Here is a 17,184-nt window from a genome sequence, read left to right on the forward strand (position 1 = left end):
GACTCGGTTTCCGCGTTCGTCCCCCCGGGTCTGGATCCCCGCCCCGCCTGCGCAGCCCCAGGCCCCGCCTCTGCCCGCCCCGGGTGCCCGTCACTTCCTGCCCGGCCCGGTGAAGGCCCAGCCGGGCGGCGGCGACGGCGGCAGCGTCCGAGCCATGGTCGCGCTGGAGAACCCCGAGGGCGGCCCGGAGGCGGCGGAGGGCACCCCGGGCGGGCGGCGGCTGCTGTGAGCGCGGGCGGGCGGGGCGCGGCGTGAATCTGGGGCCCCCTCCCCTCACTCCCCCTCCGGGGCTTCAGCCTCCGTCTTGCCTCCCTTTTCGCCCGCTGTTGACCCCCCATGCTGGGGGGGAGTCTTCATTGTTACCCAGCGGGGACACCCTCCTGGCGCCCCGGGGATTGGCTGGGGAGGGGACCCCGGTCCGTGCCCCCACTTCCCGGGTCTGCGCCCCGACTCCCTCGGTCGGCGCCCCCCCACTCCCCCGGTCCGACCCCCAGCTCCCCCTGTTCGCCCCTCCAACTCCCGGGTCCGCCCCCCCCAACTCTGGGCTCTGCGCCCCCACTTCCTGGGTCCGCGCCCCAACTCCCTGGGTCTGCGCCCCGACTCCCCCGGTCGATGCCCCCCCACTCCCCGGGTCCGCCTCCCAGCTCCCCGATTGCCCCACGCACTTCCCGGCTCTGCCTCCAACTCCCGGGTCCGCCCCCCAACTCCCGGCTCTGCGCCCCCACTTCCTGGGTCCGCCCCCAACTCCCAGTGCGCGCCCCCATTCCCCAGGCCCCCGAGGTGCCCGCCAGAGAGCTTCCCGCCAGGGGTTCCTGGGCCTGTGTCCGCGAGCTCGGGCGAGAGGTGCCCTGGGCGGGGGTCACCCATGCGGCCGTGCGCCCCGGCTCGGCCTCTCGGGCTCGCCCCGCTCTGCTCGCCGTCTGGGCTTGTCTGCGCCCCCAGCCTTTCCCGGCAGACGCAGCCCCAGAACCCTTGCAGGTTAAATCAGGAATCCGCGCGTCCTCCCGGCGTTTTTGGGGAGGGGGGACCTGGACGCGGGGTGGCCTGTGCGGGGTTCACCCGTGCGTCACCCCGCGCGCGCAGGGACCTGGGGACCCTAGGGGTGCACCCCCGGGGTCCGCGTTCCGTTCCTGTCTCCTCCGTGTGCCGACCTGCCTCCACCTGGGCAGGTCATTTCACCCTCCTGTGCCTCAGTTTCCCCTTCTGTAAAATGGGATCGTAAGTGGGGCCTGTTCTCCAAGTGCTGGGGGTTACCGAGGTGGCCCTGGGCTGGGCCCAGCACACGGAGTGTCCATTGTTTCCTTATTACTAATTATCGTTAATGTCTCATTAATTATTTTAGTATTACTCTTATTTGAGAGGGAGTCTCACTGTGTCGCCCAGGCTGCAGTGCAGTGGCGCGATCTCGGCTCACCGCAACCTCCGCCTCCTGGGGTGAAACGATCCTCCTGCCTCAGCCTCCTGAGTCGCTGGGATTACAGGCACGCGCCACCACCCCGGCTAATGTTTTGTATTTTTAGTAGAGACGGGGTTTCACCATATTGGCCAGGATGGTCTCGATCTCCTGACCTTGTGATTCACCCACCTTGGCCCCCTAAAATACAGCGGTGAGCCGCTGCACCTGGCCTTTAGCATTGGTTTTAAATGATGATTTATTACTATCATCATTATGTTTATGATATCATGGCTGTTACCTCCCCCAGAGGCCATACCCATGGCTGCAGAGGTGATTTGTATCTGAAGGAGAAAGCATGCCTCTTTGATTGGTTGATTGATTAATTGATTGGAGACAGAATCTCCATCCATTGTCCAGGCTGGAGTAGAGGATGCCTCCTTTTCTTTTTTTTGAGACAGAATTTCACTTTTGTTATTCAGGCTGGAGTGCAATGGTGTGATGTTGGCTCACAGCAACTTCCACCTCCCGGGTTCAAGTCATTCTCCTGCCTCGGCCTCCCAAGTAGCTGGGATTACAGGCATGCACCACCACGCCCGGCTAATCTTGTATTTTTAGTAGAGATGGGGTTTCTCCATGTTGGTCAAGCTGGTCTCAAACTCCCAACCTCAGGTGATCCGCCCGCCTGGGCCTCCCAAAGTGCTGGGATTCCAAGCGTGAGCCACTGCGCCCAGACTTTTTTTTAATATTAGAGATGGGGTCTTGCTACATTGCCCAAGCTGGTCTAAACTCTTGGGCTCAAGCCGTCATCCCTCCTCTGCCTCCCAAAGTGCTGGGATTACAGGTGTGAGCCACCACTCTAGTTTATTGAGATGAAATTAGATTTATTAGTATTTTTATTAAAACAGGGTCTCACTCTATCACCCGGGCTGGGGTGCAGTGGTTCAATCACAGCTCACGCAGCTTCCACCTGCCGGGCTCAGGTGATCCTCCTGCCCCTGCCTCCCGAGTTGCTAGGACCACAGGTGTGCACCACCATGCTTGGCTTATTTAGTTATTATTTTTTGAGACGGAGTTTTGCTCTTGTTACCCAGGCTGGAGTGCAATGGCGCGATCTCGGCTCACCACAACCTCCGCCTCCTGGGTTCAGGCAATTCTCCTGCCTCAGCCTCCTGAGTAGCTGGGATTACAGGCACGCGCCACCATGCCCAGCTAAGTTTTTGTATTTTTAGTAGAGACGGGGTTTCACCATGTTGACCCGGATGGTCTCGATCTCTTGACCTCGTGATCACCCGCCTCGGCCTCCCAAAGTGCTGGGATCACAGGCGTGAGCTGCCGCGCCCGGCGCCTGGCTAATTTTTGTATTTTCAGTAGAGCCAGGGTTTCATCATGTTGGCCAGACCTCAAGTGATCCAACTGCCTCGGCCTCCCAAAGTGCTGGGATGACAGGCGTGAGCCACTGTGCCCGGCACCTGCTTCTTCTTGAAGCCCAGATGCAGCGACTCCTGTGTAACTGTGTAAATACGCTCATGTTTCAGCCCTCCCTGGCTGGGTGTTTACCTACCAGACGTGTCCTGGTGGGGGGTTGGGGACAGCTGGGGGCCTCCCCGGTCCACCCCACCCGCCGCTGAGTCACCTCCGCCCTGAGCCCTGGCTTCCTCCTGGACAAGTGGGTTCCTGGGGGAGGGGCCGGTGCGGGGAAAGGTGTGTTTTTGCCCAAGGGAGTGAAGGTCCAAAGGTCCCCTCTCAAAATCTGCAAGGGGTATAATCGGGAATGGCCAGGAGGCCTGTGCCCCCAAACCCCCGCAGCACGCGGGCTCGGGCCGCCCCCCTCCATGGACACACACCCTCAGGACTTCAGTGTCCACGAAGCCTCAGATACCCTCGCTGGGTCCTCGGTTTCCCTGTCTGTAAAGTGGTCTTGTTGGGTGCTGTGGGAAACAGATGAGCCAGCCCTTGGAGACTGTGTCAACAGAAGTTTAGTTATTCATTCAACAAACAAGCAGTGAGCGCCCACTGTGGGCTGGGCACAGGCAGGCACGGGGGAGGAGAGCAAAGAAGTAAACAGGCCAGCCGGGGCCAGTTGGTTTCCGGAGCTTCCTGGTCAGGCTGACTGGGCTAGGTAGGGGCGAGGCCGTTTCTGGGGGTGGTGACCACACAGCCCAGGCCGGAGTGTCCAGGTGCCACAGGCGGAGAGCTCCCTGAGTTTGGGGCACTGTGTGGAGGGCCCGTGGCTGGGCATAGGAATTTTAAAATTTCATTTTATTTTATTGGTAGTATTTTTTACCACACTCCCCCCCACGCCGTCGGAACTTATACATGGTTTTCCCGAGTCAGTCTCTTTCTGTCACCCGGGCTGGACTGCAGAGCCTCAATCTCAGCTCACGGCAGCTTCCCCTCCCGGGTTCAAGCAATTCTCCTGCCTCAGCCTGCTGAGTAGCTGGGACTACAGACACCCGCGGCCATGTCTGGCTAATTCGTTTCGTGTTTTTGGTAGAGATGGGGTTTTTCTGTGTTGGCCAGGCTGGTCTCAAACTCCTGGCCCAAGTGACCCAGCAGCCTCTGCCTCCCAAAGTGCTGGCTGGGATTACAAGCCTGAACCGCCGCACCCGGCCGCCCGGCGTCGGGGTTTTGATGTGCGACCTCCTGCCTGTTCCTTCCTTTTCTGGAGGGGAGTGTTGGTGACTCCCAGGCCCTGCTACCTACCCCAGAGGCCAGATGTTGGCTCATTTCTTGCTGAAAACTGATTGAAGTCAGCCAGCTCTATCCGGTGCTGGGACTCGAATTCCAGTGCTCAGCCCAGCACTAGAGGCCCAAGGGAGGGTCGTGAGTCCCTCAAAAGCCCCTCAAACACCAGTGGAAACAGCCCTGGTGGGTCCAATGCCAGGCCAAGGGGGAGCCAGGCCTTGCCCTGGGACACTAGGGAGCTGGGGCCTGCGCTGGAGCAGGGGAAGGACTGGGCAGGTCTTCGGGGGCCTGGAGGAGGTCCTGGAGGGGGGGCCTGTGGGGCTTCGGTGTGAGGGAAGCAGGGTGGCTCGGGGGTTCCAGATGAGACCCAGGTTCACGTGCGGCTTGCATTTTCTGGGTGGCAGCGGGACAGCCCCGCTTCTCCAAGCCTCAAACCCTTCATCTGTAACATGGGGGTGACACTAGGCCCCTTGCCGGGAGGGCTTGGGCTGTGTCACTGAGCCCCGCCCCGCTCACTTCCCCAAGGGCTCCCCTCGGATGTGACTTCCGTTATCGGCCCTGTCCAGCTGTTGGGGTGATGTGGGCCCCAGGGCCTCAGGGGGGGCTGTGGGTGAATCTGGGGCGTGGGAGGAGCCTCACGTTGTGTGCAGCTTCAGAGACGCTGGCTTCACGTGACCCTGCGTGCCCATTCGGTGCCTGTCGGCCGCTGTGCTCTGTGCTGAGGACGTGGGCCACCGCCGCCTCCTTCACAGCAGCGGGAGCTTGGGCGGTGACTTTGTGCCTTGGTTTACAAACCTGTATAAGGGGGCCGGGCGCAGTGGCTCATGCCTGTCATCCCAGCACTTTGGGAGTCTGAGGCGGGTGGATCGCTGGAGGTCAGGTGCTCGAGACCAGCTTGGCCAACATGGTGAGACCCTGTCTCTACTAAAAATGCGAAAATTAGCTGGGCGTGGCGGATGCCTGTAATCCCAGCTACTGGGGAGGCTGAGGCAGGAGGGTAGTTTGAACCCGGGAGGCGGGGGTTGCAATGAGCCAAGATCGAGCCGCTGCACTCCAGCCTGGGTGACAGAGTGAGACTCCATCTCAAAACAAAGCAAAAAAAACCCCAATTCTGTATAATGGGCATTAAAGTAATGTCACTTGCCTCCTGGGGGACAGTGCAGGTGACAGGAAATGAGCCTAACATGGGAAAAATACTCAGTCCAGGGACACTAGTATGACTGAGAGCCGTGTGGCCTGGCTGAGGGGTGAGTTCCCCATCAGAGGAGGAAACCAAGCCAGTGGCAGTTGAGATGAGGAGGGGAATTCATCCCAGGCCCTTTGGGCTCTAAGTACCCCTCCCAAACCAACTTGTTCCCACTTTTTGAGAGGGACCTGAGGTGAAAGGTTGCAGGGGGAAGCATCCTAGCTGGGGTTCACACACTCAGGGCTGTGTGTGGCTAACGCCACAGCCCCCGGAGGTGCCGGTTTCTGTTTCCAGCCTTGCCTCAGCCACCAGGTTCCGAGTTGGCCTTGCCTTGGCCGGTGAGGTCCAGGTTTGAGGCTTGACCGGAGCCTCTCCCTCGGGTCCGTATTGGTGGGTGCTCGTGCGTATGTGAGGTTTTTGTTCCGGCGACTTTTCATAGAGGTTTGCTGCGGTCTGTGGAGACTGTGCTGTTAACCTGCCTGTCCCCTTCCCACTTCAGACAGCCCTGGGTCTCCTCGCCTTGTTTACTTTTTTTTTTTTTTTTTTTACGAGACAGAGTCTCGCACTGTCGCCCGGGCTGGAATGCGGTGGTGCGATCTCAGCTCACTGCAACGTCTGCCTCCCGGGTTCAAGCGATTCTCCTGCCTCGGCCTCCCGCGTCGCTGGGATTACAGGTGTGAGCCACCACACCCGGCTACTTTTATGTATTTTAGTAGAGACGGGGTTTTACCGTGTTGGTCAGGCTGGTCTCGAACTCCTGATCTCACGTGATCCGCCTGCCTCGGCCTCCCAAAGTGCTGGGATTACAGGTGTGAGCCACCGCGCCCGGCCTACTTTTTAATTTTTAATTTATTATTAATTTTTAAAGATAGGGTTTCTCCATGTTGGTCAGGCTGGTCTCAAACTCCCGACCTCAGGTGATCTGCCTGCCTCGGCCTCCCAAAATGCTGGGATTACAGGTGTGAGCCACCACGCCTGGCCCTTTTTAAAAAAAAAAAAAAAGAGTCTTGCTCTGTTGCCCAGGCCGGAGTGCACTGGCGCAGTCTTGACTCACTGCAACCTTTGCTTCCCAGGTTCAAGTGGTTCTCCTGTCTCAGCCTCTTTTTTTTTTTTTTTTTTTTTTGAGTCAGAGTTTCACTGTTGTCACCCAGGCTGGAGTGCAATGGCGCGATCTCGGCTCACCGCAACCTCCGCCTCCTGGGTTCAGGCAGTTCTCCTGCCTCAGCCTCGTGAGTAGCTGGGATTACAGGCACGCGCCACCATGCCCAGCTAATTTTTTGTATTTTTAGTAGAGACGTGGTTTCACCGTGTTGACCAGGATGGTCTCGATCTCTTGACCTCGTGATCCACCCACCTCGGCCTCCCAAAGTGCTGGGATGACAGGTGTGAGCCACCGTGCCCGGCCGCTGTCTCAGCCTCTTGTGTAGCTGGAATGACAGGCGCCCACCAGCACACCTGGCTAATTTTTGTATTTTTGGTAGAGAGAGGGTTTCACCATGTTGGCCAGGCTGGTCTAGAACTCCTGACCTGAAATAATCCATCTGCTCAGCCTCCCAAAGTGCTGGGATGACAGGCGTGAGCCGCCGCGTCCAGCCAATCAGCTCGTTTACTTTCGGTGCCATCACGCCAACCTTAACCTCCTGGATTCAAGCAATCCTCCAGCCTCAGGCCCCGGAGTAGCTGGGACTACAGGCATGTACCAGCACACCTGGTTAATTTTCTAATTATTATTATTTTTTTGTAGAGACAGTGTCTTGCTACATTGCTCAGGCTGGTCTTGAACTCCTGAGCTCAAGGAGGTAGCAGCCTGTCTGTGACGCACACAGGCTTATTAAGGCTTGAGAACTCTTTACATATGTGTGGACCCTGGTGAGCACTGATCTAATTCCTGATCCCCTTGACTGCATAGCCTCGCTCTATCGCCAGGCTGGAGTGCGGTGGCGCGATCTTGGCTCACCGCAACCTCCACCTCCCGGGTTCAAGCGATTCTCCTGCCTCAGCCTCCTGAGTAGCTGGGACTACAGGCACACGCCACCACGCCCAGTTAATTTCTGTATTTTTAGTAGAGACGGGGTTTCGCCATTTTGGTCAGGCTGGTCTCGAACTCCTGACCTTGTGATCTGCCCGCCTTGGCCTCCCAAAGTGCTGGGATTGCAGGCGTGAGCCACCGTGCCCGGCCTGTTTGTTTTGAGGTACGGTCTTGCTCTGTTGCCCAGGCTGGAGTGCGGTACTGCGATCACAGCTCGCGGCAGCTTCAGCCTCTCCAGGCCCAAGTGATCCCCCTGCCTCCAGCTCCCAATGTGCTGGGATTACAGGAGCCCCGCAGCCTGGCCCGTGTGGTTTTTCCTTGCCAGAAAAGTCCCCATCCAGGAGGCCCCCCCCAGCCCACTTCCCAGGTGGCTGCTGTGTGCACCTGCCCCACTGCGTTTGCAGCAGGAGGCCCGGCTGTGACAGCTAATCCGTCTCCACAATTAATGTCATTTGTTGGGGCCAGGCCGATTAGCTCTGGGGGTGCGGCTCCAGCCCCTCTTTTGTCCTGGCCCCAGGGACAGGGGACATTAAGGGACAGGCAGGGGGCCTTGGGCATCACCTGGAGCTTCTGAGACTGTTTACTTCCTCCTCTGCTGCTGGGGGTGGATAAAATCAAGTTTCTCGACTCTCCGTTTCTGAAGGAAGCTGTTCTTCACATCCCAGAGGCAGCGTGCCCTGCTGGCCTGCAGCTAACACCTTGAATACTGGGGCAGGAGGGTGGGGGGCGGCAGCATTTCTTGGTCATTCACCTGCTGTGTGATTTCGGGCAACTGTCTTCAGTTTTCTGAGCCTCAGTTTACTAATCTGTCATCACAATTTTTTTTTTTTGAGACAGTGTCTCACTCTGTCTCCCAGGCTGGAGTTCAGTGGGATGACCTTGGCCCACTGCAACCTCCGTCTCCCGGGTTCTGGCGATTCTCCTGCCTCAGCCTCCCGCGTGGCTGGGGTTACAGGCATGCACCACCGTGGCCGGCTAATTTTTGTGTTTGTAGTACAGATGGGGTTTCACCAAGTTGGCCAGGCTGGCCTCAAACTCCTGACCCCAGGTGATCCGCCCACCTTGGCCTCCCAGAGCGCTGAGATTACAGGTGTCAGGCGCCGCGCCTGGCCTTTTAATTTTATTTTTATTTTTTGAGATAGGGTCTCACTCTGTCACCCAGGCTGGAGTGCAGTGGCACGATCTCAGCTCACTGCAACCTCTGTCTTGCAGGTTCAAGTGATTCTCCCACCTCAGCCTCCTGAGTAGCTGAATTACAGGCACATGCCACCACACCTGGTTAATTTTTGTATTTTTTTGGTAGAGGCAGGGTTTCACCATGCTGGCCAGACTTGTCTTGAGTTCCTGACCTAAAGTGATCCACCCATCTTGGCCTCCCAGAGTGCTGGGATTACAGACATGAGCCAATGTGCCTCACTTAATTTTTTTTTTTTTTTTGACACAGTTTTGCTCTGTTGCCCAGGCTGGAGTGCAGTGGTGCCACCACGCCAACTTAAACTTCCTGGACTCAAGTGATCCTCCAGCCTCAGGCCCCTGAGTAGCTGGGACTACAGGCATGTACCAGCACACCTGGTTAATTTTCTAATTATTATTATTATTTTTTTTTTTTGTAGAGACAGTGTCTGGCTATGTTGCTCAGGCTGGTCTTGAACTCCTGAGCTCAAGCGATCCGCCGGCCTCAGCGTCCCACAGCGCTGAGATCACAGGCATGAGCCACCGCGCCCAGTCTGTCATCACAGATACCTCTGGGTGATGTGGGGAGGAAACACATAGGACTTTAAGGGCCGAGGACTCCACACACCATAGGGCTGAGCTCTTCATTGCTGGGAGAAACCCAGCAGGCCATGGCTGTGGTAAGGTTCTTTTCGGAGATCCTGGCCAGTCTTGGCCCTGAGGACCACCCCCGCCCCGGCCCACAGGTCCCTTCCCAGCTGCCTGCCTGCCCTCGCCAGCTCCCAGGTGAAGAGACTGTCAGCTTCCAGGCGGAAGCAGCACTTCATCAACCAGGCAGTGCGCAACTCAGACCTCGTGCCCAAGGCCAAGGGGCGGAAAAGCCTCCAGCGCCTGGAGAACAGTGAGCAGGGGTCGGAAGGCGCCTCTTCGGGGCTCCTGGGTCTTGTAGAATGGTGTGTGTGTTGGTGTTCTCTCTGCCCCTCCCATGAGCTGGGCCTGGGCAGGGCTGGGGACCCAAAGAAGTGTCACCTTTAGGCCAGGGGAGCATATAAGAGAGCCAGACACAGGTGCCCTCTGGACTCCTGGATCAGGGCTAGGTGGGAGGGTGCTCCGAGCATTGGAGCTGGGGCTTTAAAGGATGTGTAGGAGTTCAACAAGCCAGGAAGTGGAGGTGGTTTCTGCACCTTCTGGGGAGTACAGCTGGAGCATGGAGGCGGGGTGACCGAGATGATAAAATGAGAGGAAGCCTAGTTCTCGAGTCCCCGTTGAGGCTGGGGTCCCCGAACACCACCCCGACACAGAGACCACCTGCTTCCACCTAGCCCAGTACCTCCTGACCCTGCTGGAGACAGATGGGGGCCCGCCTGGCCTGGAGGACGGGGACGTGGCACCCCCTGCATCACCCGGCATCTTCGCAGAGGCCTGCAACAATGCCACCTACGTGGAGGTGCGGCCCCAACCCCCTCGCTCCCTCCATGTGGGAACCCCTGGCTCCACATCACTTCTACGGCCAGAGCACCCGCCCACTTCCCATCTCCTAAAGAAGGCCCCGCCGTCTCCCCTGGGGTCCCCAGACCAGGCCAGAATCTCCACCGGACCCCTGGAACCTGCCAGCTCCTGGATTCATCCACCCAACATGTTTTGGAATCCCCCTCCAGTATTGTTGTTTGTTTGTTTGTTTGAGACCGAGTTTTGCTCTTTTGCCCAGGCCGGAGTGCAATGGCACAATCTCCAATCACTGTAACCTCCACCTCTCGGGTTCAAGCGATTCTCCTGCCTCAGCCTCCCAAGTAGCCGGGACTACAACTACCACCACACCCAGCTAATTTGTGTATTTTTAGTAGAGACAGGGTTTCATCATGTTGGCCAGGCTGGTCTTGAACTCCTGACCTAGTGATCCACCTGCCTCAGCCTCCCAAAGTGCTGGGATGACAGGCGTGAGCCACGCCGTGGCCTTGGGGGAGTGTTTTATTCACATCAGCTCCCCTCACCCCAGACAGCTGGGCCTATCCAGGTTCCCCAGGGCCCCGCCCTCAGCTCAGGACCCGACACAAGCAGCGGCTCCGCGGACAGGTGACCGCAGGAGCGCTTCCCCCTGCTTGGCGGCCTTTCTTGCCCATTCGCCGAATGAGGTGCTGAGGCCCAGAGACGTCAGCGCAGCCCGGGGTCTCACAGCAAGCTTGGCGGCCTCTCTTCCAGGTCTGGAACGACTTCATGAACCGCTCCGGGGAGGAGCAGGAGCGAGTTCTTCGCTACCTGGAGGATGACAGCAAGAGCAAGGCGCGGAGGAAGGGCCCTGGCCGGGGGGAGGACCGGAGGAGAGGTGCGGGCCTGGCTGGGGCAGGTGTGGGGAAGCCGGGGCAGGTGTGGGGAAGCCGGGGCAGGGGTGGGGGCGGGACCCGGGGTGGGTGGGGCCAGGATGGGGGTGGGATTACGGTTGGGGCGGGGCCTGGGTGGGTTGGACCTAGCGTGTGGGTGGGGCCAGGGTATGGATGGGGGGGGGGCAGGGGGTGGGGGTGGCCAGGATGTGGGTGCCCAGGATATGGATGGCAGTGGGTAGGGGTGGGACCTGGAGATAGATAGAGGTGGGGCTGGCTGGCTTGTTTGTGACTGGTATGGGCAGGTCCTCCTGTATACCTGGGGCCAGCTGGATGGGTTGCGGGGTCAGGGTATAAACGGACGTGGCTGTGTGTGTAGGGTCTGCTCTCTGGGTGGGGCCACAGTGTGGGCGAGGGTGTGGTTTGGTGAGCAGGTGAGGCCAAGGCACAGATGGGCATGGTCTCCTGGGAGAGCGTGGTCTGGCAGGTGTGCAGGGCCAGGACGGGCGCCCCAAGACTGCCCCCGCCCCCGTTCCCCCATTCCTGCAGAGGACCCCGCCTATACACCCCGCGAGTGCTTCCAGCGCATCAGCCGGCGTCTGCGAGCCGTCCTCAAGCGCAGCCGCATCCCCATGGTGAGTGCCTGGTGCAGGGCGTCGCCTTTCTGTCTGCCTCGTCTTTTTTGAAGGCCCCTTTCCCAGGCACAGGTTCTCACCTGGTGCAGGTCGCATCAGAGGAAACAGGGCAGGATACAGACAGTGGGACCAGGGATCTGAGTGGGAGGGCGGGGGCAACGAAGGCGGGCACTGCTGGGTGTGTAGGAGTTCCTTGGCAGAAAGTGGGCACTGCAGGGTATGTAGGAATTCCTTTGACAGAAGGGTACTCCAGGGTTTGTAGGAGTTCCTTGGCAGAAGGCGGGCACTGCAGGGTGTGTAGGAGTTCCCTTGGCAGAGCGCGGGCACTGCAGGGTATGCAGGAATTCCCTTGGCAGAAGGGTACTGCAGGGTGTGTAGGAGTTCCCTAGGCAGAAGGTGCAGGAAGTGGGAGGTGGTGATGTCTAAGTGTGTGGTGGCCTTGGAGACAGTTAAGCAGCCTCACGTGGCGGGTCAGAGGTCATGTTCGGGCCCAGCCCTGTGGGCTCCTGGGGGGCCTGGACAGCCCTCGTCCCCCCCCCACCCGAAGGTTCCTTAGTGCCCTGGCTGCCCTCCCCAGGAAACCCTGGAGACCTGGGAGGAGCGGCTGCTCCGGTTCTTCTCCGTGTCCCCCCAGGCCGTGTACACAGCCATGCTGGATAACAGGTAAGCAGGGAAGGGGGGTGGCAGGTGGGCGGAACCCCCACTTCCTTGGCCCCGGCACATTGCTCACTGCCCGTCCCCCGCAGCTTCGAGCGGCTCCTGCTGCATGCCGTCTGCCAGTACATGGACCTCATCTCCGCCAGTAAGTGCTGATGGCCCCCAAGACCCCAAGTTGGCGGGCTCCACACGGGAAAGTGGCCAGGGTCCCACAGGGCTAGTTCCTCAGAGCGGGGCTTTGTGGGGAGCTGGGGAAGGCGGCTGGAGTGGGGATGATACGAACTCAGGGGTGGCAGCGGGACCCTGCCTTGAACTGGCCAGAAGCTCTCCGGCGTACCCGTCCCCATGCAGAGTGACTGCAGGCACAGCCAGGCTGCTGGACACAGACGCCCTCCACATCTTCAGGGCCCGGGTGGGGGTGATAACACCTGGCTTGGAGGAACCTCTGGAGTCAGAGATAAGATGGGGGGGTGCAGTGTCTGGAAGATTCGCATTTAGCTGTAGGGTCTCCCCCATACCACACATGGGACTTCAGACGAGAACCCCTCCTGGCGCCTGTGCTCCCACTTTTCCAAGGGGGTGTGGTCTGAGAACACCTTCCCCCCACCAGCGAGGGTCTGTGCAGGTGCCTGCTGGCGCCAGGCCCCCCATCTGGTCCTGGGCCGCTCCCACCTGTCTTGCCTCCTGCCTGGAGTTGCCAAGGGGATTGTTTCCATGGCAACCTGATGGCGCTTCCCCCGTTCCCTCTGTGGGAGACGCAGCCCCCATGCCTGCATCTGTTGGGAACATAGGGTCTTGGCTGGGGGTGCGGGGCTTGGCGCTTGGTGGCATGGAGCTGTGGTCTTCACACGGAAGAGGAAGGGTTCCAGCAAGATGGGGGGTGAGGGTCCCAGGCAGAGGGGATGGCTGAGGCACAGGCCCAGAGGTGGCATGGAGCTCACATGGGACATGGCTTGTTTTTTTGTTTGTCATTGAGATGGACGCTCGCTCTGTCGCCCAGGCTGGAGTGCAGTGGTGTGATCTCGGCTCCCTGCAACCTCCACCTCCCGGGTTCAAGCGATTCTCCTGCCTCAGCCTCCCGAGTAGCTGGGATTCCAGGCCCACGCCACCGTGCCTGGCTAATTTTTGTATTTTTAGTAGAGACGAGGTTTCACCATGTTGGTCAGGCTGGTCTCAAACTCCTGACCTCCTGATCATCCCGCCCCGGCCTCCCAGAGTGCTGAGATTACAGGCATGAGCCACTGCGCCGGCCCACTCATTCATTTTTTGCAGTAAGGGGGAGATGGGGAAGGGGAGGCTAGTGGGAGCTGGGCCACCCAGGGCCTGGGTGCCTCAAAGCCACCTCTACGGGGCAGGCCTGGGAGGCCAGACACTGTCAGCACATGTGTGAGTGGCCACGTGGCCTCAGGCCCGGTGCCTTTCAGGGTCCCCCTACGCACCGTGGGATGCGTGGCAGTGGCGAGTGAGGTGAGCCCCAGATGAAAGCATGCCTGTGGGGAGACTTAGGTGTTCTTGTGAGCCAGGCTCCAGGACCCCGGGGCTTAGGGCCAGCCAGGCCACCGTGACCAGCACACACGGCTGGCGGTGACCTCCCCAGGAATAAGTGAGGGCGGTCTGGGTCCAAGGCACCTCAACCTGCCGTGGCTCCCGAATGCCCCCCAATCTTACCCCACTGGTCCCTTCTGCAGGTGCCGACCTGGAGGGGAAGCGGCAGATGAAGGTCAGTAACCGGCACCTGGACTTCCTGCCGCCCGGACTGCCCCTGTCCGCCTACCTGGAGCAGCGCAGCTGATGGCGGCCCCTCGGAGCCCCCACTGCCGCCTCGCCCAGCACCAAGCCCTTTGATACTTTCCGCTACCGATACCTGTCTCTCACGTTTTTAGAATTTGTCTTTGGAAACCTTTTTCCCTTGGGGTGATCTCTCTCACCCTGCTCCCTCCTCACGCAACAGACGCCACCGGTGGCTGGGACTTCCCATCCCATCCTAGCTCCAAGCTTCCCACTCTGGGACTTGTATTTGGGTGGGGAGACCCGGCCTGGGCCTGTTCCTGCTTCTTCATTGATTGGGTTTTCTGGCCCAGTCTGAAGCTCAAGTGAGGAGGGGGAGGCTGGGTTTTTATCACTTTTAATGAATTTGGTGTGATTTGTTGTAGATTTTTAAATTTCCCTTTTGGACAGAAAAACCAAAAAACCCACCCCACTGGTAAAGCATGGGTCTTGGTCCCAGCCCCTGCTCAGCCCCTCCCAGTTTTTAGCTTGAATGAGGAAGGGGGGTCTCTGGGACCCTGCCCCTCATGCCAGAAGCATCTTGTATTGCGTGTGTGCGTGTGTGCGTGTGTGTGTGTGTGTGTGTGTGTGCGCGCGCACGCGCCTGCCCCTCATGCCAGAAGCATCTTGTATTGCGTGTGTGCGTGTGTGTGTGTGTGTGTATGTGTTTGTGTGTGTGTGTGTGTGTGTGTGCGCGCGCGCGCGTGCGCCTTGAGGCCCAGGACAGGGCTGTGTCCCGAGGGCTGGTTTCATCCTCCTTGCTCCTCGTGCCCTCCCCACACCGCCTCTGTCAGGGCTCAGGGTCCCGCCTGCTTTACATGAACCTCCCTCTTTTCTTCCCCTCCTTTACACTGGGGGTCCAGGACTCCAGCCAGAAGCCTCTGCCCTTGCACCACCTTGTCTGTCCCGCCCACTCCATGTCCCCCTGTCCCCCAGCCTGGCTCCTGCTTGATAGCCCCTGTGTCCCCATGCTGGTCCTCCTGACACAGGCTGCACGAGTCAGGCTGGGGGCCTCCCCACCCCCTCGCCGAGTGTGGGTGATTGTATTTTGGGGGGAAGTGGGGGATTTAATAAATTTCTGGTGCTCTGGCCTCAGGCTTTGTGGATTTTTCTTTTGGTGCAAGGCTGGGGGCTGAGTAGGTCCTGGTCACCTAGGGCTGCCAGTGCCCCCCAGCCCCTCTACTCTTGGGTGCCTGGGTTCAAACCCCGACTCTGCCACACACCTGCTGTGTGACCTTAGGTGAGTGGCCTATATGAGTGCCCTGGGGCCCCTGTAATAGAGTATCTTACACTGGGGGCGCGAAACGGCAGAAGGCCAGCGAGGTGGCCCACACCTGTGATTCCAGCCCTTTGGGAGGCCAAGGAGGATCGCTTGAGCCCAGGAGTTTGAAACTAGATGGGGTAACATAGCAAGACCCTGTCTCTACAAAAAAATGAAAGAAATTAGCAGGGTTTGGTGGCACGCCTGTAGTCCCAGCTACTTGGGAGGCTGAGGTGGGAGGATCACTTGGGCCTGGGAGGTTGAGGCTGCGGTGAGCTGAGACTGTGCCACTTCACTTCAGCCTGGGTACGGAGGAAGACCCTCTGTCAAGGAAAAACAAAAGGGAAATCTATTCTCTCACAATTCTGGAGGTACAAGTCTGAGGTCAAGGTGTCTGCAGGGTGACACTCCCTCTGGACTCCAAGGGGAGGAGACTTCCTGCCTCTCCCAGCTTCTGGGGGCTCCATGTGTCCCTGGCTTGTGGCCACATCGGTGTGGTCTCAGCCTCCGTCTCCAAGAGGCCGTCTTCCCTGCGTGCTATGTCTTGTCTTGACATCACCCTCCCTCCACGGGTCTGTGCCCAAGGGATCTCCGTGTAAGGACGCCCATCATTGGGTCAGGCCCACACTAATCACCTCCTTTTAACCTGATTACCTCAGAAAGACCGTTTCCAAATAAGATCGCACTCTGAGGTGGTGGGAGTTAGGAATTCAAAGTCTTTTTTTTTTTTTTTTTTTTGAGACAGAGTTTGCTCTCACCCAGGCTGGAGTGCAATGGTGTGATCGTGGCTCACTGCAACCTCCAGCTCCTGGGCTCAAGCGAGTCTCCTGCCTCAGCCTCCCGAGTAGCTGGGATGACAGGTGGCCGCCACCATGGCCGGCTCATTTTTGTGTTTAGTAGAGAGACAGGGTTTCACCACAATGGTCGGGCTGGTCTGAAACTCCTGACCTCAGGTGATCCAACTGCCTTGGTTTCCCAAAGTGCTGGGATTACAGGCGTGAGCCACTGTGCCTGGCCCCCACCCTGCTGATTTTGTACTTTTTGTAGAGATGGGGTCTGGCTATCTTTCTCACGCTGGTCTCGAACTCAAGCTGTCTTCCCACCTTGTCTTCCCAAAGTGCTGGGATTACAGGTGTGCGCCACCACACCCTGACCCCTGAGAACTGTAAACACCTACCTGCTGCCTGGGAATGCAGATTTTCTGTAAGGTCGCTGCGTGGCCTTCTTGGGGAACTGAACCCTGATCCAGAAAAACCCTCTGATGGGCTGGATGTGGTGGCTCACGCCTGTAATTCCCACATTTTGGGAAGCCAAGGTGGGTGGATCACAAGGTCAGGAGTTTGAGACCAGCCTGACCAACATGATGAAACTCTGTATCTACTAAAAATACAAAAATCAGCTGTGCGTGGTGGCGCACGCCTGTAGTCTCAGCTACTCAGGAGGCTGAGGTGGGAGAATCACTTGAACCCTGGAGGCAGAGGTTGCAGTGAGCCGAGATCACACCATTGCACTCCAGCCTGGGTGACAGAGTGAGATTCCATCTCAAAAACCTCTGATATCTGGGCTGTTGTTAACTTGCAATTTTAGAATAGTTTATATTTGCAGAATTCTTGCAAAAATCATGCAGTGAGGCTGCAGTGGATCCTGCCTGTAATCTAAGCACTTTGGGAGGCTGGGTTTGGAGGAGCATTTGAGGCCTGGAGCTTGAGATCAGCCTGGGCAACACAGTGAGACCTGATCTCTATTAAAAATTTTAAAAAGAAATGAAAGGCCGGGCGCGGTGGCTCAAGCCCGTAATCCCAGCACTTTGGGAGGCCGAGGCGGGTGGATCACGAGGTCAAGAGATCGAGACCATCCTGGTCAACACGGTGAAACCCCGTCTCTACTAAAAATACAAAAAATCAGCTGGGCATGGTGGTGCGTGCCTGTAATCCCAGCTACTCAGGAGACTGAGGCAGGAGAATTGCCTGAACCCAGGAGGCGGAGGCTGCGGTGAGCCGAGATCGCGCCATTGCACTCCAGCCTGGGTAACAAGAGTGAAACTCTGTCTCAAAAAAAAAAAAAAAGAAAAGAAAAA

General features: G+C 58.5%; 1 protein-coding gene across 1 annotated transcript; it reads left to right on the forward strand.

The window, feature by feature from the left end:
* Positions 1–86: 86 nt before the first annotated feature.
* On the forward strand, positions 87–14,105 carry R3HDM4 (R3H domain containing 4). The gene is made up of 8 exons (XM_032252476.1): positions 87–225; positions 9,216–9,370; positions 9,792–9,916; positions 10,669–10,792; positions 11,337–11,422; positions 12,000–12,085; positions 12,169–12,224; positions 13,768–14,105. The coding sequence occupies exons 1-8, from the start codon at positions 155–157 to the stop codon at positions 13,869–13,871; spliced, it is 807 nt and encodes a 268-aa protein (XP_032108367.1). The 5' UTR covers positions 87–154; the 3' UTR covers positions 13,872–14,105.
* Positions 14,106–17,184: the final 3,079 nt, after the last annotated feature.

The sequence above is a fragment of the Sapajus apella genome, unplaced genomic scaffold (genome assembly GCF_009761245.1).
Source record: "Sapajus apella isolate SASKATOON/1434 unplaced genomic scaffold, GSC_monkey_1.0 scaffold77, whole genome shotgun sequence".
NCBI classification, from domain to species: Eukaryota; Metazoa; Chordata; class Mammalia; order Primates; family Cebidae; genus Sapajus; species Sapajus apella.